The sequence below is a fragment of the Silene latifolia genome, chromosome 1, assembly GCF_048544455.1.
Source record: "Silene latifolia isolate original U9 population chromosome 1, ASM4854445v1, whole genome shotgun sequence".
Lineage (NCBI taxonomy): Eukaryota > Viridiplantae > Streptophyta > Magnoliopsida > Caryophyllales > Caryophyllaceae > Silene > Silene latifolia.
The window spans coordinates 6,422,867-6,447,682 of record NC_133526.1 but is presented as its reverse complement, the minus strand read 5'-3'; the positions used below and the strand labels follow the sequence as shown (position 1 = coordinate 6,447,682).

The window sequence follows — 24,816 nt, the reverse complement described above, 5'->3', positions numbered from 1 at the left end:
TGGCATGTACATAACTATAATTGCAAACCTATAATAAACGTCGGGTTTATAAGAACAACTCTCCTATCAATCTATCATGCCAAGCCGTAGCGCTCTTAGATGGTGGATTGTTCGAGACTTTGAGGATGTGTTTGGATTGAGGGATTTAGAGGGAAAAGAAAGGGAGGGAGAGTAGAGGATTTAAAATCTCTTGTTTGGATATCAAATGAGGGTGGAGGGAAATGGAGGGAGAGTGATTTGGAGGGATCCAATTTCCCTCCTCCAAGCCTAATCAAAATCTCTCCACAATAGACAAGATTTGAAGGGAAATTGTATCCAAACACTCACATCTCATTCCCATTCCCCTTCTCTTCTCTCCCTTTCCCTTCCCTCCTTCCCCCTCCCCTCCCTTTCCTCCACTTTTGCTATCCAAACACACCCTGAGGATTGTATCCTTTGATGCTCTCTCGTCAACCTATCAGTCTATCACTCGATTTCCATATACTCCTTATAAACCCTTCTTTATGCTTTCTAGTTTTATTCTCACATTTGTCCATCTCCACCCGAATTGGTGTGTTTGACTCTACAAAAACGAGTATCAATCAAAATTGCCTAAGCACATTTAAAGAAAAGAGCAATTAAATATTAGCATCTTATAAACATGAGTATGTTAGATGATCTTAGAAGCCAAAACTTATACAAGTACATGGGTGTCAAACTGTTAATGATAAGAGCCAACTCGTAATGTCCGTGAAATCAGCTCGGTTATAGCTCTGTTCGAAATTGGTCAAAACTAATTCCGAGCAAGGTTGACTAAATTCAAGCTGATTTTTAGCTTATTTACTTTTAGTATTTGCAATTCTTTTTATTCTTAATCGAATGTTACTTTAGCATGTACTGAGTATAATTATACCTTAACTACATGAATAGTAACTTATACTCCCTGCTATTTACTCATTTTCTCCTTTTTTCCGTTTTTGGGATAGTCGGGTTTTCTTCCCCCTTTCCTTTTCTGGAAGTTTTTGTGTGATACAAAATCATTTTTTATTTCTTGTGCAAAATGAAAGGGGAAAAAAAATAAGTGAATAGCAGGGAGTATTTGTATTTATCTTAAAATATATATATTTTTTATTTTTAATTTCAAATTAATTAAAGTGAATAAAATAAAGACTTAATAAAGCTCGTTTTTAGCTCAAATAGATTATTAGCCGATTCCGCACTTTACTTTCTAAGGAGTTTCCTTCTAAACTCGAGCTAAAATTTTCGAGCCGATTTCAAACCGATTCAAATTTGAGTTTAATTCGGCTCGATTACACCCCCAAATTACATCATAGAAAAAACTCGAGAATAAAAAAGAAAAAAGAAATGAAAAATGGAAGATAAGCCGATAAGGCAATCAAAGATCGAGCACACTACTTAATAGGAGTAGTACCAACACAACAATGGTGGAAATATCATCTAACCCACCCAACACAACAACAAGAAACAACCAACGTCTAACCAACCCATAAAAACAAACTTGAATGTTGTTGATTGAACCATTAATAATGGGCTCATTATCCTCAGGTAATGGCCCACTTCTTTCATTTACGTGCAACCACTTGTCATCATTACATTCTTCTTCTGATTCTTTCTCAATTTCCAAGAATTTTCCAAGAAAAAAGAGTTTTACAGGTGTTTTTGTAGCAATGGCTACTGATTTGGGTAAACCTACTGTTCTTGTTACTGGTGCTGCTGGTAGAACTGGTATGTACTCCGTCTGTCTCGGTCAATTCTTTACGTTTTTCTTATTAACGGGTTTGTGTCCGTTATTTCTTTACGTTTTCATATTAACTGATGATTATTAAAAGACCTTATGATACAACAAGGGCAATTTTGATGCTTACGGGTTTGAACCCAGATCATGAGTACCACTGCTCGTGAGTTTACCAACTAATCTTATGATACCATGTGCAAGTGCACCTTAACAATTTGACCAGGGAAAGTGGACTTATTTCTGTTTTATTATTGAAATGTTATTTATTTACCCGATTATTTGTTAATCTTTGGTTGTTGTTTGGAAAACCTAAATCTCATTGAAGACGGGCGATCAAAATGCCCATTGAGAGGTGGGTGAGAAGCACATGGGGTACCCCACCTTGTCCCCTCTCCCTTCCTTTTTGTGAGAGGTCACAAGCTTGTGACGGGATTACAAGCAAGACGCTTTGGTTTGGAAAACCTGACGATTTTCCGGGGTGGATTGTCGTTCCCCTTATAAACGGAAAAGTTGAAAGATTCAAAGCGTAATTTTGCCATTGATTGTGGTTTGGGCTGGAAAGAATGGGGACGAACTAGTAATGCAATAGACGACTTAGGAAAGTCGAACAAGTTAAATAAATAAATAATAATCATGATTTTTATTGCCTAGGGGGTGGCAGTCTCTGCTAGTCGCTCGCCTTGTCGTTTGGGTGATGATTTCATGCTATGGGGTAAGCTTGTAGAATTTCAAGTTGAAGGCTTATCCAAAACCTCAGAAACACGGTCGTCTTATTGTAGGATCGTCTTATTCAAGAGTCAGGACTAGTGTTACAGTTTAGGTTGTGGTGGTTTTGTAATGCCTGGTACTCTTTTTATCGATTTCAAAGGAAACCGAGTTTTGTGAATGAATGAATGAATAGGAGTGGAGAAAATCAAGTTTTGAAGTTTTGTGGTTGAAGTTCAAAGTTCTAACCAAAATCTTAGAAACGGTATCTCAAGATCGTCTTACCGGTGGGTAGTGTTACAATTGATCCACTAGCGTCTTATGCTCATTTGTAATCAATGGTCGCAATGAGTTATCGCTGCCTCGATTAAAGATCATGATTCTGTGTAGCTTCTTCAATCACCATGAGTTCGTTGGATTATTTCATAGGATTTCTCATTTGATACAAGCTTCTTCTTTTTTTTTTTTTTTTTTTTGTGTCAAGGACAAATTGTGTACAAGAAGTTGAAGGAGAGATCAGACCAATTCAATGGAAAGGGTTTGGTCCGAACAAGTGACAGTAAGCAGACAATTGGAGGAGCAGATGATGTTTTTGTTGGCGATATTAGAGATACTGACAGCATAGCTCCTGCAATCGAAGGCATTGATGCTCTTATTATTCTAACAAGTGCTGTACCCAAAATGAAACCAGGGTCTGATCCTGCTAGAGAAAGGCCTGAATTTATATTTGAAGAAGGAGCATACCCGGAGCAGGTTGCTGCTTTTTACGGCCTATGTTTTTTTTTTTTTTTTTTTTTAAACTTTACTGCTTGTCATGTCTCTCTGTCATTTTCCAATTAGGCAAAGATTCGCTATTCTTTGCTTTTTGAATATGATGGAATATTGCAAAATGGTCCTCTAAACTCTATATGCTCCTTGTTGCATGAAGTAGCGGAGTGTCAGTGTATTTTACGATGCAATTTTCATCTGTAGTCATTTTTTGTATGGCTGTTCTTGACACAAAGGTAAGGTTGTGTACACATGATTGACGACCCCCTTACCCTGCCGCAAGCACTAGGATAATGTTGTTATTGTTTATATCTCATGTTAACGGAAGCTTTCTGTTTGCCAGGTTGATTGGATTGGACAGAAGAATCAAATAGATGTTGGTAAGAGTTACCTTACTTGCCAATTAACTTCTCTTATTAATATCAGTTTGTCTCTCATGACTGCCTCACACGTATAAATGGCGACACATACAACTTTTTAAAAATGAAGCGGTGTCACAAAAAGTACTGTGTGAGCCCGTCTCGTTTGAGAATGTGTAAGAACATATATGGGTGATGGGTTATTGTGCATAGTGAACCTCATTCAAATTGGTTTCTTATGAATAGCTAAGGCTGCTGGAGTAAAGCACATTGTGGTGGTCGGATCAATGGGAGGCACAAATGTCAATCATCCTCTGAACAGCCTAGCTAACGGAAATATATTGGTAAAATTCTTTCTCGGTTTCAGTTTTGTTTTCTTAAATTGCCCTTCTTATGAAGATTCATGTTGGGCTACTCCGAATTATTTTGTGCGTAAGGCTTTGTTAGTGATGCAGTTTTAATAACCTAGAGTACAGAACTAATGATCTGGTCCTAATTGAGATTCTCCGTGAAAGCAGAAGGAGATACTGTATAAGTTTATTTTCTAGCGCAATTTATCTTTGTATATTTGTTGCTTTCTCGGATCTCCTCTGCCTTTATGTTTGGTCATGAACTCATGATCATTTACTGCAAATTCACAATTAAACTCTGGACAAAATGTGGAGCTTACTGGCAGAATATGGATGGAACAGTTCAGTGGATACATATAATTCTGAGATGTTCAATGATTTAGAGACTTGATATATGTTTGGAAACGCTTTTTATCGGAAAGGCTATTTATCGAGGCAGTCATGAGCATCCTTGTCTGTTTTCCTGTTTATTTCCAGATTGGAAACTGACTAGTCTTGCTATTGTTACAATATTACAGATCTGGAAGAGAAAGGCGGAGCAGTATCTGGCTGATTCTGGAATACCATATACAATTATAAGGTATTTACACAATTTGACTTACAACTGAAGCCTTATGTGAAAGTCTGAAACCAGTGTTGGAGCAGAAACTTAAGGAATGTGGGCTCATTTTAGACTCATTGTCATTATACTCTTTTTAATATGGGGTCCTTGAACTAACATGTTTTTGAGTTAGCAATATTTAGCGATATCAAGCATCATTTATCAAAAAATCTGTGAAACCCCAACAACTCATACGTGCCTATGCCGCTGTGTGAAACAAATGTTAATCGTATGGATGCAATGCGCTGATGCCCATGACAATGAATAAAGTTTGGTATTTTGATTACTCTTAGTAGGTTCTCATTTTACATGTCGCACGGGAGGATTCTCATTTCTTAGATATAATCTCAATTTTACATACGGCCACAACATTCTAGATGTATGTAGGTATTCAGACTACCCTACTTAGGGACATCATGAGTTAAATGACGCATCACCTTAAAATGTTCGACGATAAGAGCGTCTCAAGTCCCAGACCAGATAATCTGAGCTGAGCATTGTGAAACACATTTGGAGTGCGGAAATGCCCGAAATGGAAAAGAAGCAGATACTAAAGGGAAAACCAAGTTTTTTCCATTAAAACTGACTGAGTTAGGTTATGTAGCTGCAAAGGCTGCCACTTTGGTATACTACGTATCTTAGAATAAGTGAAGCTAGGGCAAAGGAGTAATTTACATAAATTGGTCGACACAGGGCCGGAGGCTTGCAGGACAAACCAGGAGGTGTCAGGGAATTGATCGTTGGAAAGGATGACGAACTTCTTCAGACTGAGACAAGAACCATCTCAAGAGCTGACGTGGCAGAAGTCTGCATTCAGGTAGATATCTCATATCTCACTGTAACCTAATTTTCTGTTCTTACCAGACAACTTTTTTCTCGGTTTGGTATTTGCAACGGTTGGATTGGTGGCTGAAAAAGAAGGATAAACAAAGTTAACAGAAAATAATTGAAATAAAATGCTACCAGTGAGAATACGACTTGCCAAACATTGTTTAACATTTAGCAGCCGCCCTAGTCATGGTCTCGGTCTCATAGATTAAATAGTAAACAGGGTGTATATAGAATTAGATGTTTTAGTGATTGAGACATGCCTTTGGAAGCTTTTACTTATGGTGCATTGTGGGATGGTATGACTGTATGAGTATATGTTTTGCTTAGTGTTCACGGGTGGGGGTGCCTATGACCAGTCTTCACCAATGACATTCCTTCCGAGAAGACATTGTTTCCGATTGATACACTGGGGAACCAAATGGACTTACTTTTCTCAAATCGAATAAGAACAGTCTTGATCTCATGTATGCTTTTTCGAGTTTTATATAAAAGCTGCTAATGTGGAAAATGGTTGACGACTCTATATTAAGTCCACCCTTTCGTGTCTTGTTATGCTCACTTGTTTTACCTTGACAGGCTTTGCAATTTGAGGAGGCAAAATTTAAGGCGTTTGATTTAGCTTCAAAGCCGGAGGGAGCTGGGGAACCAACTACAGATTTTAAAGCTCTCTTCTCTACAATAACCAGTCGTTTTTAATTTCATGGCCAAATTGTGTTAAACTCCCTTCTAAATTAAGCGATCCAAGTGTATTATTTACTGATTTCGATTTCTAAAAACCTAGCTTAAAAGGTTTATGTTGACTGCCATTGTTCGGTTTGATTTGTACTTCTGCATGAAACTCTGCTGTTTGATCAATAAAAAAGTGGCCTTTTTCCGGCCATAGCATTAGTCAATTTATATGGTGTTTTTAGTTGGCCTCTGCTGCATTATATGTAACCAGAGTTACCTCTATATGTATGTAATCAGAGCTACTGCTATAACGTTTTGCCCAAAGATGTACGAAGTACTCTGGATAAGGTCGCGGTGGTTGGATGAGGCATTGTAGAGAAATAATAACAGATGAGGAAAATTAAAAGGGTTGTCGAAATGACTTTGGAGATAAAGGGGCATAGTTAGGTTTAAATTCTACAAAACATCAATTTTATATTTTTAATTAGTTATTTTTAAACTTTAAAAAAAAAAAATGAAACTTATTGTGTATGTTTTTCTCCCCTAAAAAGTATGGCTTGGTCGGCTTGTGCTAGTTCCGTCCTTGTTGGAGAATGGAGATCATCACCAAGTAGTAAGACAAAGTGTGAGAAATAAAAGATCACGAGAATTTGACATTGTTTGGCATCATCATAAGTATGAATAGTTTGGCATCATCACAGTTTGGCGTGTGCTTATCTCCGTCCTGGCTAGAGATTATCGAGAAACAATTTGACATCATCATGAGTATGAACATTATAGTTCAATTACACAAATATGATTAATCAATAATTTGGCTAATATGATGTTTTAACTTAACACAAAATGAAAATCGATCAAGTTATGTAATAAATTATTGAAATATGTAAAATATACTACCGTATTGTTGTGCATACTTCAAAACTTTTAGATGGTAAAAGAAAAACTGTAGTGTTTTACACTTTCTCTTTTAAAAAAGTAATTTCTACCACGGAGTATTTCCTTTTTTTTTTTTTTCTTTTTTTTTTATACGTAAATTTAGATACGTTAGATGTTGTCAAAATATAATCCGGACCATTAATAAGAACTTGTCTCGTCATTTCTTCCTCTATGACATCACTCTCATAATTCAAGATGACGTTACTATAAGTAAGACAACGATACTATTAATATTATTATGGTGATTAGAGAGGCTGAAATCGTCATACTGAGTTGACATTGACATTGGACAACATTTTGTAATAATGATTATTTACAATTACTCCCATTTGTTCAATCCAACACATTATTCAAAATTTTTTTCTGGTATATTCAAGCAACACAAAGTTTATATTGTATAGAGTATTGCCCGAAACGTTATTGAAAGAAGACTTCTAGTAAAGTAATTATTCTTTTTTTTCCTCATTAATCCCTTTATCTATCGTTACTAAAACCCAATTTAGCCCCAACCAATAGATCAGCACATTTATCGGAATTAGTGTGAAACCGTCTCTCACAAGCCACGAGAGTTAAAAACATCGCAAATTCTCGTTAAAGATGGACATATCCGTCAAAAGCTGAAGACGGATATGCGCGTAGACTTGCTGTAAAAATATATAAACCGCCATGAGACATCGGATAGGGGCATACCCGATTAAATTACACAACCCCACACCTCCAATCTCAAAACCACAAATCTCCCAAACCATCCTTTACAAAGTTTAAACTCCGACAAATCCACGGCGGCGATGACGGTGGAGATAGCGAACACCGCCGTCGACGTTACGGCTTCGTTACATAACGGTTTCGCAAACGGCGGTGTCGAAAAACCGAACCCTAACAACAAAAAATCGAAGGAAAACGAACGCCGCCGTCGCCGAAAACAAAAGAAGAAGAAAACTAAGGTTCAATCATCTACGACGGATAATAGTTCTGTTGATGCTAACGATTCTTCTCACGCTGATGACGCCATTGATGGTCCGAAGAAGGTCGATTCTCTTCCTTTGTTAATTTTGTTGTATTGTTGATTTTAAACCCTAGAAATTAGGGTTTTTGAGTTCGTTTTAGGTTTTGGAGCAGTTGACGGGATAAAGCGATGGTGATACGGATTGTTTAGTTCAGATGTTTGATGTTTTTCGTTTCGAGTTTAGTTTTACTTTATTGCATTAGTAGCTTGCTCTCGTAACTGTAAATCCTTGCTCCACCATTGGTGGCACAACTTTCGCTCCGTAACTGTAAATCCTTGCTCCGCCACAGGTGTTAGAAAGTCGTGTCCTGATTGCTTCATTTGGGGATTGTTGGTGTATGAGTATCAAGTGCATTAATTAGATTGTATATACTCTAATTAGTGTTTTTTGATGTTATTATTCCATCACTGTCTCGCACCCATAATTGTATATCCTTGTCCCGCCATTTGTATCAGTTAGATTATGGATTCTGAAGTAAAAATTCATTCTATTTAATTGGGAATTTAATCTTGTTAGATTGTGGATTCTGAAAGTAAAATTTCATGCTAAAACATGTTTTACATGGGAGTGTGAGGCATCATTTGAATTAACACAAATTCTCATTATAGACGGGAAATATCCGTCTATAGTTATAGACGGGCCAAATATCCACCCACTTTAAGAATAAGACAAGCAACAAGTTGCATGGTGGAGCCCAAAAATGCCATCACTTTAAGCATATTTGACCCGTCTTTCACTTTAGACGGATATATCCGTCTATAGTGAGACTAATTGTTGAATTAATTAGATTGTATATGCTAATGGGGTTTGGTATTTGTTGAATTGTTTATCACTTGAGTTGTCTGCATTTCAATTTGAGTGTTTTATGCTCGTGTTCTTTTATATACTGTCAATGATGTGGAAGTTGGGCTATAAGGTTGTATGATTTTATTTAGTTATGTTGTTGGGTCTAGTTGTGTGTAGAGCGAAGCATTTAGTGAGTTTGTGAACTAGAAATAGGGTAGTTTTTTTGGAAATTGAGGGTTGGTTTTGTGTTTGGGTTATTCGGTGTCAGAGGTTGCTGCAATGGACTCTTACTAGTTCAAAGTCTATTCTTACCCATAATTTGAGTTACAAATGTTGTACTTGCTCGAGTGCAAACCGGTTAAATGTTTCGTTGAATACACAAATTGTATTAGTGTTTTGAATTGAGGTGCAATGTCAGCTTTATGCGCCCTCTTTTAAAAGCAGATGGCAATGACTTTGTTTTCATCAACATATAGTAAGATTTGTTAGGCTTGGAATTTCTGGCTGGTGGGACTTTGTTGCTTACATCATGTTGGTATATATGCATGTGCTGGTTAGTTAGAAGTTGCTCCATTAAGTGTTCGTTTCCCCGTTAGTATAGGAATTTATTGGAACAGTCTCTGTGCATGGATGGCTGGAGAGTTAGCGTAATGGTTCTGGAGAATATGGTGGAAGTTTGTATTTTGTTTTTAAATTGGTATGCTACTGGAGATCATCCCCTCGTTGAAAAAGATAGATGTTGCTTACTGATTGGAATAGAGGAATGTGTTTTTTCAACTTGTATCTTATCCTTTGGACACTACCCTCACTTATATTTGCCATTTACTCCTTCCGCTTACTCCGCTTTATTGAAATTTGTAGAAATAGAATAATAGTGTAGGTTTTAATTTTTTAATTTTTTTTTTTTTTTTGTGAGAGTATGTTTCTGTTTAAAATTGTAGTACAGCAGACTTATCGTAATTGATTTTCCAGATTGTGGAGGAAGTTGAGATTAAATATGTGCCAGAAAAGGCAGATTTGGATGGCGTTTTCGATGATTTCAAAAGTGTTTTTGAGAAATTTTCCTTCAAAGAACTTGAAGTTGAGGTAAATGTTCACCTGTGGGCTGTGTGCCTGTGACTCTTTTGGCTCTGCTTTACAGCTCTGTTGACTTATTCAATCTGATTTTTCTCTCATCAACTCAGGGCAATGCCAAGAAAGATGAAGCGGATCAAGAACTTGCAGCGAAGAAGAAAGCCGATTCCGATTCTGATGAGGAAGAACAAGAATCCCAACAGAAAGAGAAGGGCGTTTCAAATAAGAAGAAAAAGGTTTTGAATTATTATCTTTCCTCTCTGTTATTCTATTTCCGGCTAGTTGTGAACTCGTAAGTTTAGGTATACTTGCTAATTTAATCTCTCGCTGAACTGCCTTTTGGTTCAACTCTTCTTACTTTCAGCTGCAAAGGAGAATGAAAATTGCTCAGTTGAAGCAGGTGTGCCGTAGGCCTGATGTTGTAGAGGTACGGGTATCTTGTTTATCACAGTTTTATTTAACATATACTGTCAACCCTATGATAAGTGAAAATGGAAATCAGGAAATGTTTTTTTTTTGGGAGTGGAAGGGGGTTGAGTCCCTTGTGGTGGTAAGCTTAGTGTATATGGTTCAAACAAATGGCAATCAATTGGACTCGCAAATTTTATTTTCCTAAATGAGTTGATATGAGTATCTTGTGCAACTTGGGAACATGATTCATTTCATTGGTTTCTTTTTATTTCCGAGACTTCATTTCTTTGATCTTTTGTTTTATATTAGTGAGAACGTGGTTCAGCATGTCTTTTGTGTTTTCGTGTGCCAACATGTTTAATAGACTAGGTTCTTTATTTTATTTTTTTGTTATTGCACTTCTGCAAGTTTGTATGATGTATTTTATTAATCTACTGAACTTTGAAAATATTATTTAATTGACTTCATTTCAATTTTCTCTAACATTGTGTTTGATAAGTTAGAAGGTGGTCAGTTGCATGACGTGTCTTTCAGTTGCTTGTGAACAATTTTTGAAAATATAATTTTACATATTTAGGCCAGATCTGTGTTAATTTGTGTGTTCTTTTGTTCTGTATATTTGCTTAAAGCTAACGTTGATTAATTATTTTAGATTTGGGACGCTACTGCATCAGACCCTAAGCTTTTGGTGTTTCTGAAGTCGTACCGAAATACAGTTCCTGTTCCTAGGCACTGGTGTCAGAAGCGGAAATACCTGCAGGTTAGTAAAAATAATTGATCATTTGGCTTCACTTGTAGAAGTATGCATGTTGTAAACACACATGGATTCTTTTTTGCTTTTAAGTCTTGGGGAACAGGGTGAGGGTTGGTAACACTCGATGAGGTTTATCTTATACGGATATACATGGTTCTTGCAGGGTGGCTGTTGTGACAATCTTGGAGGCCAAATGGGTAGGTGTTTGCTAAAGATGACCCTTGAGTGGTTCCTCGATTATGTGTCTGCTGGTGTGACTGGATACCTAGATTGTGGAACTTGGTTGACTAGAATTGTAGTATGATTCTTCAAAAAAAAAAAAGGAATTGTTGTAGTATGTTGATATGCATTTAGGTTTACTTGGGAATTTTAGGGTTTGTTGTCACGAGGATGTATGCTTCACTAGTCATTCTAGCTTGTCTAATATAGGCTGTCCTGAAGATGTTTTAATTTATTTCAGATGTTGTGGGACATTATTGTTTTTAGATTTTAGATCGGGCGGACTCTTACTTTGCTTTTCCAATTTTCGACTTTTCGTGGTTCATTGTTGATGTGAATTTGTACCTCATCAGATCTTGGTATTCTTTTTGCAGGGGAAACGAGGTATTGAGAAACAACCCTTTCAGCTTCCTGATTTCATTGCTGCTACTGGCATTGAGAAAATTAGACAGGTAACTGATTGAATATTCGTCTTGATACACGCGTAGTTGTCCATAGCGTATTGCGGGATAATGGAATATGTTATCCCCATATTTCCTATAGTTGTTTGTGCTGTTTTCAGCATGCTTTGAATTCAAAGTATTTGATGCTGTATTAGTTTTGTTATTTTTAAATTTTTTGGCTACATTTTTTGAAAAATAAAGTCGTCATAGATCACATCCTTATCAACACTAGGCACCATGTCATCCTACCTTGATTTGCTTTAGTTACAACTATCGGGGCAAATGCGACAATTTAATACTCCCTTTGTTTCTATGATGAGATAATTTAAGAAACTTAATAAAAAGACTGTTGTCACAATAATACCAATCTTCCTTCCCCATCTTCTAATCCTACTTGAGTCTTGGGTGAACGAGTATTTTGGTCAATTTCATTGTTCGTAAATAAAAGTAGCGCAAATAAACATTACTTCCTCCGACTCATTTGGTTCTTTACGTTTTGACTGAATACTCCTCACAAGAATATTAAAACGTAAAGAACTGAAAGAATTGCAGGGAGAATAAAATAAGGCTGGTGATATTTCAAAGAGTAAAGAGAGGATTATATCTATTACTATGTGAACTCTCGAACATTCATTTTGGCCGTAAACATTAATTATTTCCACTACCTTGCTGCACATACAGTCAGTCAAGCTTGAGTAACATAGGGCTGAATACCCTCAAGGCCTCAATATGCTGCATAGTTCAAGTCATCCTCTTATTGTTTTAAATGGTCCCTTATCTATCTTATATACTACGCTGATTCTTTGGAAATGCTCCATTTGTTTTTTGCACAAGGATTAAGGTTGTGCGTGGGGGTGGTGAGTCTCATCATTAAAACAGGGTGATTCTACTAAGTAAAACATGCTCAAAATGGAAATGGGGCAGTACTAGTGAATAAGCTCAAAACGATCTATGGAAAAATTCCTGAGAATTAGGGAGTATTAATTAGGCCCTAGCTCCCAAGTTCGTGCATGTACCACTGCTGAGCTGATCCCCTACTGGTGGTCAAGTCCTCATAGGTGGGGTGGGGTGCTACGAGGGCTTCATCCAGTTGAGCTTGGGTCTGTATAGTAGGTGTAGCTTGGTCCAGTTCTTACCTATGAAAAATGAACAATCTGATTTAGTAACTTTTTTTTTATGCAGCTGCTTATATCCTTGTAGGTATTTATTGCTTTTTTCTTGTGCACTGCTTGTCATGCGACTTCTTTATAAAATTTGATGTCACCATGAGAAATGTTTCTTATAAGTATTTGCATGACAAAGCAGTTTATTGTGCCATGTGTAGGCGTATATTGAGAAGGAGGATAGCAAAAAGTTAAAGCAGAAACAACGTGAACGTATGCAGCCAAAGATGGGAAAGATGGATATTGACTATCAGGTTTGTTGTGCTGTCACACTTGTCAGTGTTTTTGCTGTTATAACTGACAGCTGTAGTCAAGGGAGATATGGAAATGATAAATTTGTTTTGGGTTATCCTCCTCCGGTTGTTGATTTGCTGATATTGTTCCTTATTGCACCCTACAGGTTCTCCATGATGCTTTTTTCAAGTATCAGACAAAGCCAAAGTTGACAAGTTATGGTGATATGTATTATGAAGGAAAAGAATTCGAGGTATGAATTTTGTGCCCGCATGTGGGGTTTTATTTTAGTGCCACAACCTGGGAAGCCTTCATCATTCTCAAGCCCTTGAATATGTTTGTAGTTTTGGTGTGGTACCAATTAAAGATTAAACAAGTTCAGGATTTCCTACTTCAGTTCAAACCTAACAAGATATTCAATGAGGCACAAACAAAGCGAGTATCAGATTACTGTTCTGATGTGACACCTTTGCTGAGTGATGTTTATTTCTGCTTAATATTAATTTTGGTAATAGAATGGAAACTCCATTATATGATCTTTTTTTCATGGTTCTCTTGTTTGGGCCTTTGGGGGTGTAGGGAGAGGGGTAGGGGGAGAAGGACTGTTGTTTCATAGGAAGGTATTTATGGTGGTCGTTATAGGAAGATATTAACACATTGTTTGGAGTGAGTGATTCGGAGATAAAGGTAGGGGAACAATTTCCCCTGTTTGGACGGCATATTGGTTTTGGGGGCAAAAGAGTGATCCATTTCCCCATCAGCCAGCCAAATTAAATCTCCTTCAGTATAGGATATATTTTGAAGGAAGACACTAAGGGTGTGTTTGGATAGCAAAAGTGGAGGGAAAGGAGGGGGAATGTGGTGTGGGTGTTTGGATACAATTTCCCTCCAATCTTGCTTATTGTGGAGAGATTTTGATTTGTCTTGGAGCCTTGGAGGAGGGAAAATGGATCTCCAAATCCTTCCCCCTTCATTTCCCTCCACCCTTATTTGCTATCCAAACGAGGGATTTTAAATCCCCCACTCTCCCGCCCTTCTTTTCCCCTCTAAATCCAGGTGTGTTTGGATAACAAAAGTGGAGGGAAAGGGTGGGGAGCGGGAAAGAGGGAAGAGAAAGGAAGGGGAGGGGAAATGGGATGTGGGATGTGGGTGTTTGGACACAATTTCCTTCCAAATCTTGCCTATTATGGAGACATTTTGATTAGGCTTGGAGGGAAATGAACCCCTCAAAATCTCTCCCCCCCATTTCCTTCCAACCTTACTTGCTATCCAAACAAGGGATTTTAAGTCCTCTACTCTCCCTCTCTTTTTTTTCCCTCCAAATCCCTCAATCCAAACACACCCTAAGGCTCCCTTTCCACTTCCTCCTTTCTATCTTTCAACCCCCTCATCTCCCCTTCCCCTCATGCTTTGGTATCCAGCAAGTCCTAAGAGAGCAACAATAGTATACCTTTATTTTCTACTTTTTCATGGGAACCCCCAACAAACAATGGTGATGGTGGATAACTTTTCTCTGGCTTGTTTACTACAGTACTTTACTTCCTTGGAGGTGAGTTGCTGGGTGGTTTTTTGTTTTAATCACACAATGCTCATTGAAAAATAGTTGGATAACCCTCCTGGTGTTGGTAACTTTAGATGAGGATCAAATACAAATGTGACACTGGATGATGTGCTAGTTGCTACAGATATCGGTGTCATTATGTTTTACTTTTATTGCTCAGGTAAAACTGAGAGAGATGAAGCCTGGTACCTTATCTAAGGATCTGAAGGAAGCTCTTGGCATGCCAGAGGGTGCCCCTCCGCCATGGCTCATAAATATGCAGGTAACTGATCTATATGTTTCTGGTTTTCCCATTTATATCATAGTCAGATTATATTTTAATTCAATAGTATCTTAAATTCTTAGGTGATTTTAAAACTCAACTATATTAATTGAGATCTAAATTAAGATTGCTGCTCCTCAATTTAATCCGACAATGTTCCTCTTTTTCCTTCGCTAAATATCAATACTCCCTATTTCTTTCCTCCACTATGTTCCACGACAACAAGCTCTTCAACTACCTCCATAACGTGATTCGCCTTGTTACCCACTAAGAGGAAAGGATCTAAATTACGATGTAAAATTGTAATTTTTTTGATTATGATTATTCTGTTAAAGCCAACAAATTTATCGTAAACAATGGTCAATGGCGGCAGTATGTAGGCCAGTAATGGTCTAGAACTTTTGAACGGAAGGAGGGTGGTTACTTGGTCGAGGTATGATTTATACCTTTGGGGAATCTATTAGTTATGGCCATTTGTAGTATTTTCGAATTGTGACACACTAATGAATATCATTATGTAGAATCTTTTTTTGCATCGATAAACTACTTAACCGATGCACTAAGTGCATTGTTTATAAAGATCCTGCGTTTATTGCGGTTTCCCGGCTCTTGGCTAACAGACTTCTTATCTGCATTTTTCTTCAACAGAGGTATGGTCCTCCTCCGTCATATCCTCACCTCAAAATCCCTGGTTTGAATGCTCCAATTCCTCCCGGCGCTAGTTTTGGTTATCATGTTGGTGGCTGGGGAAAACCCCCTGTTGACGAGGTAGGTGCTTTGTATGAACAATTGTTTTCTGGCAAGTATGTAATGGAAGAAGAACTTGATTCAATCTATGATTTTATGTGCTTTGACAGTATGGACGTCCTTTGTACGGGGATGTATTTGGTGTCCAGCAGCAAGATGAGCCAAATTATGAGGTATCCTGGTGGATTTTCTTAACTTCTTTCAGTGTTTCACCTATCTTTCTTTATGTAAAGACTGTTCTAATTGTGTAATGGATGCAGGAAGAGCCTGTTGATAAGTCCAAGCATTGGGGAGATCTTGAGGAAGAAGAGGAAGTGGAAGAGGATTATGAGGAAGAAGAGGAACAGGAAGAGATTGGAGATGAGGAGCTGTTCGATGGTATACAGTCTACGGATAGCCTCTCAAGGTACTTTGTTTATTGAACTTTGTGTGTCTCCCAAACAAACTACACTTGATGGCTAGTGTGCTCTATTTGGTTATCGAGCATTATCTGTTAGCAATTTGTTTCTGCAGTACTCCCTCCCTTTATTTTATTACTAATGAGCTTGTTTGTACTGTACAGTACCCCCACCGGAGTTGAAACACCTGATGTCATTGAGCTTCGTAAGCACCAAAGAAAAGAGCCTGAAAAACAACTCTATCAAGTAAGCAAGGATATATTAATTTACCAGTTCTATGGCTCTGTGATTTTGTACCACTGGTAGAATGTCGTCTGTTTACTTGGTTATGATCTAAAATTTCTGATGTTTGTGAAGGTACTTGAGGAAAAAGAAGAAAGGATTGCGCCTGGCACTCTACTTGGAACAAGTCATACGTATGCATTTTGTTCCTTTTGTTCTATTTTTTGTTCTAGTGTTTTCCTACTCATGCGGGTATTCTTTATTGTAATCAGTTATGTTCTTGGAGGTGCCACCCAAGACAAAAATGCAGCAAAGAGGGTAAGTAAATTTGTGTCATCGCAGTTGCTTTATTTCCGTCTGTTTCTAACTTCCCAAATTTGGAGCTTGATTAATTCATTATCTATGTATTTAATTACTTATTTGTTGTCCTCTCCTTCATTCACACCGATTTCTTCCATTTGTTGTATATTCTTTATTCATCATGATTTTACCAGTTGATTGTTTCAAATAATACAGTCATGTTAGCCGACCCGAATCAATATGGGATTAAGACACCCTTGTTTGTGGGAAGGGAGGCAGCAAGCATAGTCTACTTGCAGGTGTTGTATACTGATCTATCTTTTGCTTCCTTTCTTTCCTCATAGGTTGATCTTCTTAGAGGGCAAAAAACAGATAAAGTGGACGTCTCTCTACGACCAGAAGAATTGGAGGCCATGGATGATGTTTTGTCTGCCAAGTAAGTTTCGAATCCTATAGACCTGTTGATCTTTTTCCGTATCCTTTGTTTCGATGTGTAAGTTTGTTGTCCTTTTTTCTCCATCAAATTTACAGGTACGAAGAGGCAAGGGAGGAAGAGAGATTACGCAACCAGCGTGAAGATTTCAGTGATATGGTGGCAGAGGTCAGTGCTCTATTCCAAAGAGTGCGGTACAATTCCTCGGTTTCAATTTGTATTGTTTTTTTTTTAACTTGATTGATCATTTGTTCCACAGAATGAGAAAAAGAGGAAACGAAAGGACAAGGATGTGAAATCAAAGAAGAAGGATTTCAAGTTTTAGGCGTTGTGGTAGCCAGGTTTGGGTCAAATGTTTTTTCGACTTTCCTAAAGGTTTTGCCTGTGTATTAAGGTCGCAAATCAATCTTGATCTTGATCCATCAAGTTTTAACGGCTTAATGTTTCAATATGTATTGTACTAGAACACTGATGTAGAAGAAGGTTGGTTGTAGTGTTTGAGAAACGTTAAAGATGAAGCGGAAAACAACAACACTTTTGCTCTATGGATTTCAGTTAGCTTTTTAAATCTTTGGGGCAGGGAACCTTCTATTGGATTGGACTTTGGAGTATAGAATGCCTTTCACTAAATGAGACATTTACAGGAAAATGTTTGGTTTTGTATTTTCGTCACCTCTTTAACAAGATCTTTTCCAAGTCTTAAAACTCTGCCACATCAGCTTTTCACTAACTTTTATTATTTCTTTATTGTTCAGACTCACCTCAGACTTTATACATTATCCGTCAGACTCTACTTTTCCACTTCACTTCTGTTGGCACATGTTGTCGAATCATTGGATAATTTCCCTTAAAAGAGGGGTAAACACTCACCCATAGTCTTAAGTTGAATCTTAGATTTTTAAGGCTCAACTTAAGGCTTTGTCAAGACTACAAATAATCTTACCCTCGAAGTAAGATGACTCCGTAAGCCTTGTTAACATATAGCTCGGGTGACTTGCTGTGTTTTATCATTCAAAGGTCACCCCACTGGCTCCAATTTGTGAATAATGTTATAACACAAGTAATCAAACCCTTGACCTAAAATTAAATCATACGGAAGTACTCATTTTTGTTGTTGTATATCGTCTGGTTTCATCCCGTTTGAAGTGATCATAAGCTCATTAGAGCTCTCTCATTCAACCAGAACAATTCTTTGGTAACTGATTTAAATGGACACGGGTAAATCGGAACTTACGACCAACCCTCACCGGTGTCGTCGATTTTTTCTTTTTTTTTTGATGAATGAACACCTAGGTAGAGTTAACAAGAAAGGCAGGAACAACCAACGCTTAGCTTTGCAGGTATTGATTGAGTGCATGTGATCACGTTCAGTAAGCTTAAAAGAAGCTGATTTATCAAACGTAACAAACCCCAACTAATTAGTGCCCATGTGACTTCCACATGCCTACTTTCCCTTGCTATTATTTTCCAAATTATTCCATCAAATTAATTTCCTCATGGTTGTGACATTTATGAAATGTAGTATATTGGTAATATAAAAATAAATACTTCTAAAATTATTAATATAACAAATTCCTATTTCAAGCGATCATAACTTAAGACGGGAAAATATCATCATTTTAAATAAAAAGCAATTATTTAATGGATACAAAAAAAACAAAGAAAAATTATCATTTTCTAACAATAAACTGGTACCATTTTATCCGAAAGTTTTTACATTTTATTGTAAAATGATCACATTTTATCCGTTTTAGGCCCTTGGCTTAAGACATGAATCGCGCGTCTGAAATGAGACTTGCTAATTTATATAATCCTAATTTAATGAAAGAATTGACTTCTCATTAATAGCATTAATTTAACAAGGTTGAGTGTAATTTGTTTCATATTACATCTACAAGTAGTTATTAACAGACCACTATCTTAAGGGCAACAAGACTTGGCACATTGGTTTATGTAAATACTTCAACGATTTTTTCAACTTTTGTCTTATTCTATGATCTAATTGGAAAAAAAAAAAAAAACTTAAGTATCTTCTATTGAGTAAAAAAATGTATCGGGTATTCGGGTTAGTTTAAATCAGGTCAGTTCAATCAGGTCAAGCCATTTCGAGGATCCTTGGTTGCTATCGGAGTATCAACCTTGCTTGGTTGGGTTATTTCCAATGGTCATGGGTCGTGCATGATTGGTTTTTAGTAGATCATTTTGTACAGTTGTCAACTAGTCTTTATTATGGTGTATCATTTAAATCAAGTAGATAAACATAAATGTAGTCACTCAAACTCAATTTTAAGTGGTTCTTATACATTAGATAATCCATATATCTTATCAAAATCGAATACAACATAGTCCTTACATGATGAAGAATTATTGTCAATTTTTCTATATATAGACTTGTCAAATATACGAGTAGCTAGTATTTATCAATGTGCCTCACCTTTGATAAATACGGTTAATATTTGACTACTATGGACCCGTACTTGTTTATACTTGGGAGTCTGGCTAATAAAGGAAATATAATCGATAATAAACCAATATGGCTTATATGACTGATACATAATAAACAAGTTATGATAAACTGCCATATTAGACACAACAGTTAACAATAATGCAACTCATAATGTGATTTCAATACCATAACACTGAATTGTAGATTACATTTCAACCAGGCCAAGCATCACGACATTGCTCGTAATATACTTACTTTGTTCAATTCAACTTACTACGTTTATCAAAATATGTGAGAAATTAATGAAAATCCAAGTGCAACATAACATGGACACTTGAAAACTAGCTATCTATAGTGGAGAAGTATATGTACTATAAAGAGTACTTGTCAAGATAAGTTACCGTACTAATTAACATGTTCCAATTGGAGTAAAAAATGATCAAATGTCAAATGCACAAACTACAAAGCAAAACAATAATAAAAAGTGCATTAATTTTAGCTAACATGAAAATAAATGGAGATCCCCTGATCCTGTGGGGGGTATGACTTAACACTTAAATAATTTGTAAGACCATCCCTTAACAATGTGCACACCATAAATACTCCCACTTCTCTTTCTCCTCTTATTATTACTTCCAAATTTTCCTTCTTTATTTTTGCTCAAATAAGTGAGTGACTTGAGTTTCATAATATTAGGGCAACAACTAATATGGAAGCTCATAATAATGTGTTGTGCTTGGTTATATTATTAGGTGTCTTCTTCATTAGTGTTCATGGTCGAGTCCCGGGGACTTACCAACCCGGTCCTTGGACCGGTGCCCATGCTACCTTTTATGGTGGTGATGACGCGTCTGGAACTATGGGTACGTTAATATATTTTTTTTTCTTATATTTTACTTCTGCTATTACGTTATTTAGGTCTATAGATGCTGTTATTATCTCATTTATATCGTCCTCATTTAATCTTAGCTAATCATCAAAATCAAAATCCATGTAATAATAATTACATCTATTTTTAGGCCCCTAACCTTAATGTATTCTTTTTAGTGTATAATTCGCGTTAATCAAAATGTAGTCGAAAAATCATATGAACTACTTAATCTTAACTAATGAGCTTGCAATAATGTAAGCAATTTGGTAATCTTTAATCATTCAATTAAATAAACAGCACAAATACTATCCTACAATCAGTTGTATAATAGTAGTATTGTACAGCCGCTTCAAAGTTTTTACAAGTTATTGAGCTATTTTACGAAGTTATTGAGCTTAATAATTATTCTGTTAAGCTCAATAACTTTGTATGATAGTTCGATAATTTTGTTAGTAGAGCTCAATAACTTCATAACAAAGCTCAATTATATTCAATAAGTTGTATATACAACCAGTTGAATCATACATTAACTGAATAAACAGTTAGTCTACCTTGTGACGAAATTATTATACAACAAAGATATTGATTATCATTTAATTTAATTGGAAATTTGATGTTGGATATATAGGAGGAGCATGTGGGTTCGGAAACTTGTACAGTTCCGGGTACGGGACCGACACGGCAGCATTAAGCACGGCATTATTCAATAAAGGATTAACATGTGGTGCGTGCTTTGAAATTAAATGTAACGATGATCCCAAATGGTGCACTCCCGGTAACCCGTCTATTCTGGTTACCGGTACAAATTTTTGCCCTCCTAATTACGCGCAAGCGAACGACAATGGCGGGTGGTGCAACCCTCCTCTCCAGCATTTCGACCTCGCTGAGCCTGCCTTCCTTAAGCTTGCTCAATACCATGCCGGAATAATCCCGGTTCAATTTCGTCGGTTAGTAGTCTTACACCAACATTTTACTTCATATTTTATTTAATGTATGAGCGTTAACTAAATTAACTGGTAAAGTCATCTAATAATGTTATCCATAACCCGAGTTAAAAAGCGATTAACACTTAAAAATAGAATTTGTGATTAGTTTTAACTTACTTAATACCTTAATTTTTGTGTATAACTAATTTTCAAGTAAATATACTACTGCATTAGTTATTGTGGGCGACTGTGGTATAATACGACCAATAAAAAATGACTATTTTACGTTAAAATGTGACCCACTTTTACAAAGTAGTTTTATAATAGTAAAAAAATTGCCTCTTTTTTTAACTTGAAATGATCGTTTTTTATTGAGATAGCGCCACCTGGTGGCACTCAATTTGAGTACCACCGATGGCATAATCGTAATTTCCTTAATATTTCTGCTTCCCTCTTTAACGTTTTGAATTTTAAACTTATTTTACATAAAAGGGTATTTTTGGAACTTCATTGGAGATTAAAACTAAATTTTAATTAAAATTAAAATTGATCTTCTAGTTTTGAAACTGTAGAGTACGTTAATTTCGCCGTTATCCATTTTTTAATCAACAATGATGTTGATATCACAATTCTGAATACTTTAGAAATCAATGCGCAATGTACAAAGTCGCCAATTGCATGTAGTTGTGTTGTTTAAAGGAGGAAGACTATCAATTAGTAAACAATGAATATGTCGTGTGTTTTGCAGATTTCCCTAATTCCTCCCCATTGATTGTGCCGTTTTAGAGCTAAACTTATACGAGTATATTTGGAGCAATCACAGATGATTGCATAGTCTTTAAATACGACCGTCGACAGATATCATGATATGAAAATAATATGGAGTATAAGAATATGATGCAAGATTAGTAATTACAACTGGGTAGATTGTACTTGTGTTGAATGATATCGCATCTGAATTATTCGATAATTATCGATTGATTCAAGATATTATCTTTAATCTTTTTATTAATCACAATCTATGAGAAAATAGTCTAATTACATTCTTAACCTTTCTAATTTGGCGCAAAAGTGGGAGATTGAAATTTTCATTTTGTTTATTTTATTATTTTATTTTTTACCATAAAATTATTAAAAACGATAATAGTCTTATAGTAACACAAATTCTAGAATAAGACGATTTTATAAAATATTTGCTCATTTAGTATTAATAAATGAGTTTTCTTTTTATATAATAGACCGTCTCATAATATGAACAGTTAGTCTTGCTGAAGACGGGTCGGAGTAAGTGACGGGTAATGTCACTCACAAAATGGATAGGGGGGACAAGGTGGGGGCACCCCCATGTGCTTCCCTCTCTCCTCTATTTGGGTCATTTGTGAGAGGAAATGGTATCCGTCACTCCAAAGTGACGGATACGTGCAGTCTTCAATGAGATTTTGTATAATATGAAACCGTCTTATGAAAGAGTTACAGTAAAGCCTAAAAGTGGTGGTTATCAAGAATCACGGAAACATGTGAAAGAATAATCAACTTAAAAAGAAGGAATCTGAGTCGCCGCTGTACATTGGTACTTGCTCATTCTTTGTCATTTGCTACATTTTACTTGGAAAATACTCAAAAAATATACGTCCAAAAATTAAAGAAATAAAGAGCCTTAATCGAACGGAAGTCGAAACCAAGGTTAAGGCGAATTAAATAGCACCAATTTAACTCAATTTGAAGCCAAACTGAATAACTCATTTGTCAGATCTACATATATATATATAGATACTTGGATAAAACCGTCTTATATCGTCAATTCGTCACCAAGTATCAAACTAATCAGAAAGTGACGAATTACGTGAATTGAAACATTGATGGATACACAAAATATAAGAACAGGAAGGATGCAGAATCATGCAAGAGACATGTATGGGCGGTGCACGGGAAATACGCTACGGAGTATAATTATTATTATGGTCAAGAAAATCCGGGATATAAGATCCGGTCCACATGCATTCATGATTATGGGCTTTCTTCAATCATTATTTTAACAAAGGCCATTTTAATTCAAATGACATTTGAACTCGAATCATGAGTAACACCTTTCATAACTTTACTGGCTAAATAACTAAATTAGCTAGTTAACATTTGCGAATCCTTAAAAACTCTAAATGAATTTTTTAAAACAACTTAGAAATGTGTTCAAATATATGTTCTATCTCAGATTTTATTTGTTTTTAAGCATATATGTATTTTTTTGAGCTTATTACCTCAAACTTTATTTGCTTTTGAGTATATATGTGTATTTTCTATGAGCTTATTAAAGTTTATAAGTTATATTTTAATTTTTTTCCGTCAAAACTCAAAATTAACTAAGCTTATAGGTAATGTTTTTGAGTTTTATTGTAATTTTTTGAGTTTAATGCTCATAAACTTTATATTAAACAATTTTTAATACAAAACTCAAAAACTTTATTATAATGCTCAGAAAATACAGCTGGTGGTAGTACATCATATGTATAATCAACTTACTGAGTTTTTTCTTTCTTTCTTTGTTTTTTCCAGAATTTATCGACTCTAAAATGTCATAATATTTGGATGCTAATTGTTTTATCTTAAAATAATTTGGATTTTTTATCGGCTAATAAACAGGGTACCATGTAGAAAGAGTGGTGGAATCAGATTCACAATCAACGGGTCCAAGTACTTTAACTTGGTAATTATAACCAACGTGGCCGGCGCTGGTGACATCGTACGTGTTAGAATTAAGGGTACGAACACAAATTGGTTGAGTATGAGTCGCAATTGGGGCCAAAATTGGCAATCTAACGCGGTACTAGTGGGCCAAGCCCTCTCCTTCCGCGTTACCACCAGCGACAAACGGACCTCCACGTCTTTGAACGTTGCTCCGGCTTCTTGGTCCTTTGGCAACAGTTACGTTGGCAAGAATTTCAAAGTCCGCTAATTAATAATCTTTAGTTAAACATAAATCATTGAAATACCATGTATTTTTAGTGTCGCTTTATTGCCATCACGTTTTTTCTCTCTTATTTTTACGAGGAAAAATTGACGGCGTCACGACCAAATATAGGAAACCTATATTATACTGTGTTGTTACAACTTACAAGTTCTTATTTGGTACTTAGCTGCAGTGGTTGCGAATAATTGGAAAATTTAAGTAACCCGCAGTAATTTTTTTCCTTAGAAATGGAGTAATTATTATATACTCCTATATAATTTACATTTTGTTACATATCTAAGTTGTAAGTCGATGTATGGGTTATTTGTTGTACGAAATCGTTTCATAAGTGTGGCGATCTCACTATAATAATAAAATCGAGTTCAATTATGTGTTTACATGCTTTTCACTGTGTGTATGTAATTATGTAATGGAATATAAATATTAGTTGAGCTTCAACCATCACTTTAGGATTTTGGTTAAAACCCAACTAATATTTATATTCCATTATTATGTTTAGAGTGTTTTTAAGGAATATAATCGAGTTCAATTATGTGTTTACATGCTTTTCACCGTGTTTATGTAATGGAATATAAATATTATGTTTAGAGTGTTTTTAAGGGAATCCATAGCGGACATGATGTTCTTGGGATTCGACATT

The 24,816-nt window shown here is 36.1% G+C and overlaps 3 protein-coding genes across 3 annotated transcripts; all 3 read left to right on the top strand.

Moving 5' to 3' along the window:
• The first annotated feature begins 1,311 nt into the window (after positions 1–1,311).
• LOC141595205 (uncharacterized protein At5g02240-like) lies at positions 1,312–6,242 on the top strand. Its single transcript, XM_074415177.1, has 7 exons — positions 1,312–1,725; positions 2,925–3,193; positions 3,552–3,588; positions 3,814–3,911; positions 4,436–4,497; positions 5,212–5,335; positions 5,926–6,242. The coding sequence occupies exons 1-7, from the start codon at positions 1,503–1,505 to the stop codon at positions 6,043–6,045; spliced, it is 933 nt and encodes a 310-aa protein (XP_074271278.1). The 5' UTR covers positions 1,312–1,502; the 3' UTR covers positions 6,046–6,242.
• A 1,378-nt stretch (positions 6,243–7,620) lies between these two features.
• Positions 7,621–17,513, top strand: LOC141595190 (uncharacterized). The gene is made up of 18 exons (XM_074415163.1): positions 7,621–7,982; positions 9,720–9,833; positions 9,932–10,057; positions 10,186–10,248; positions 10,885–10,992; positions 11,580–11,657; positions 12,973–13,065; positions 13,212–13,298; positions 14,767–14,868; positions 15,517–15,636; positions 15,726–15,788; positions 15,876–16,021; positions 16,178–16,259; positions 16,371–16,429; positions 16,508–16,553; positions 16,880–16,971; positions 17,067–17,136; positions 17,228–17,513. Exons 1-18 carry the CDS (start codon positions 7,743–7,745, stop codon positions 17,291–17,293), a joined length of 1,755 nt encoding a protein of 584 aa, XP_074271264.1. The 5' UTR covers positions 7,621–7,742; the 3' UTR covers positions 17,294–17,513.
• A 2,532-nt stretch (positions 17,514–20,045) lies between these two features.
• On the top strand, positions 20,046–24,551 carry LOC141595198 (expansin-A4-like). Its single transcript, XM_074415171.1, has 3 exons — positions 20,046–20,277; positions 20,914–21,232; positions 23,849–24,551. Exons 1-3 carry the CDS (start codon positions 20,124–20,126, stop codon positions 24,159–24,161), a joined length of 786 nt encoding a protein of 261 aa, XP_074271272.1. The 5' UTR covers positions 20,046–20,123; the 3' UTR covers positions 24,162–24,551.
• Positions 24,552–24,816: the final 265 nt, after the last annotated feature.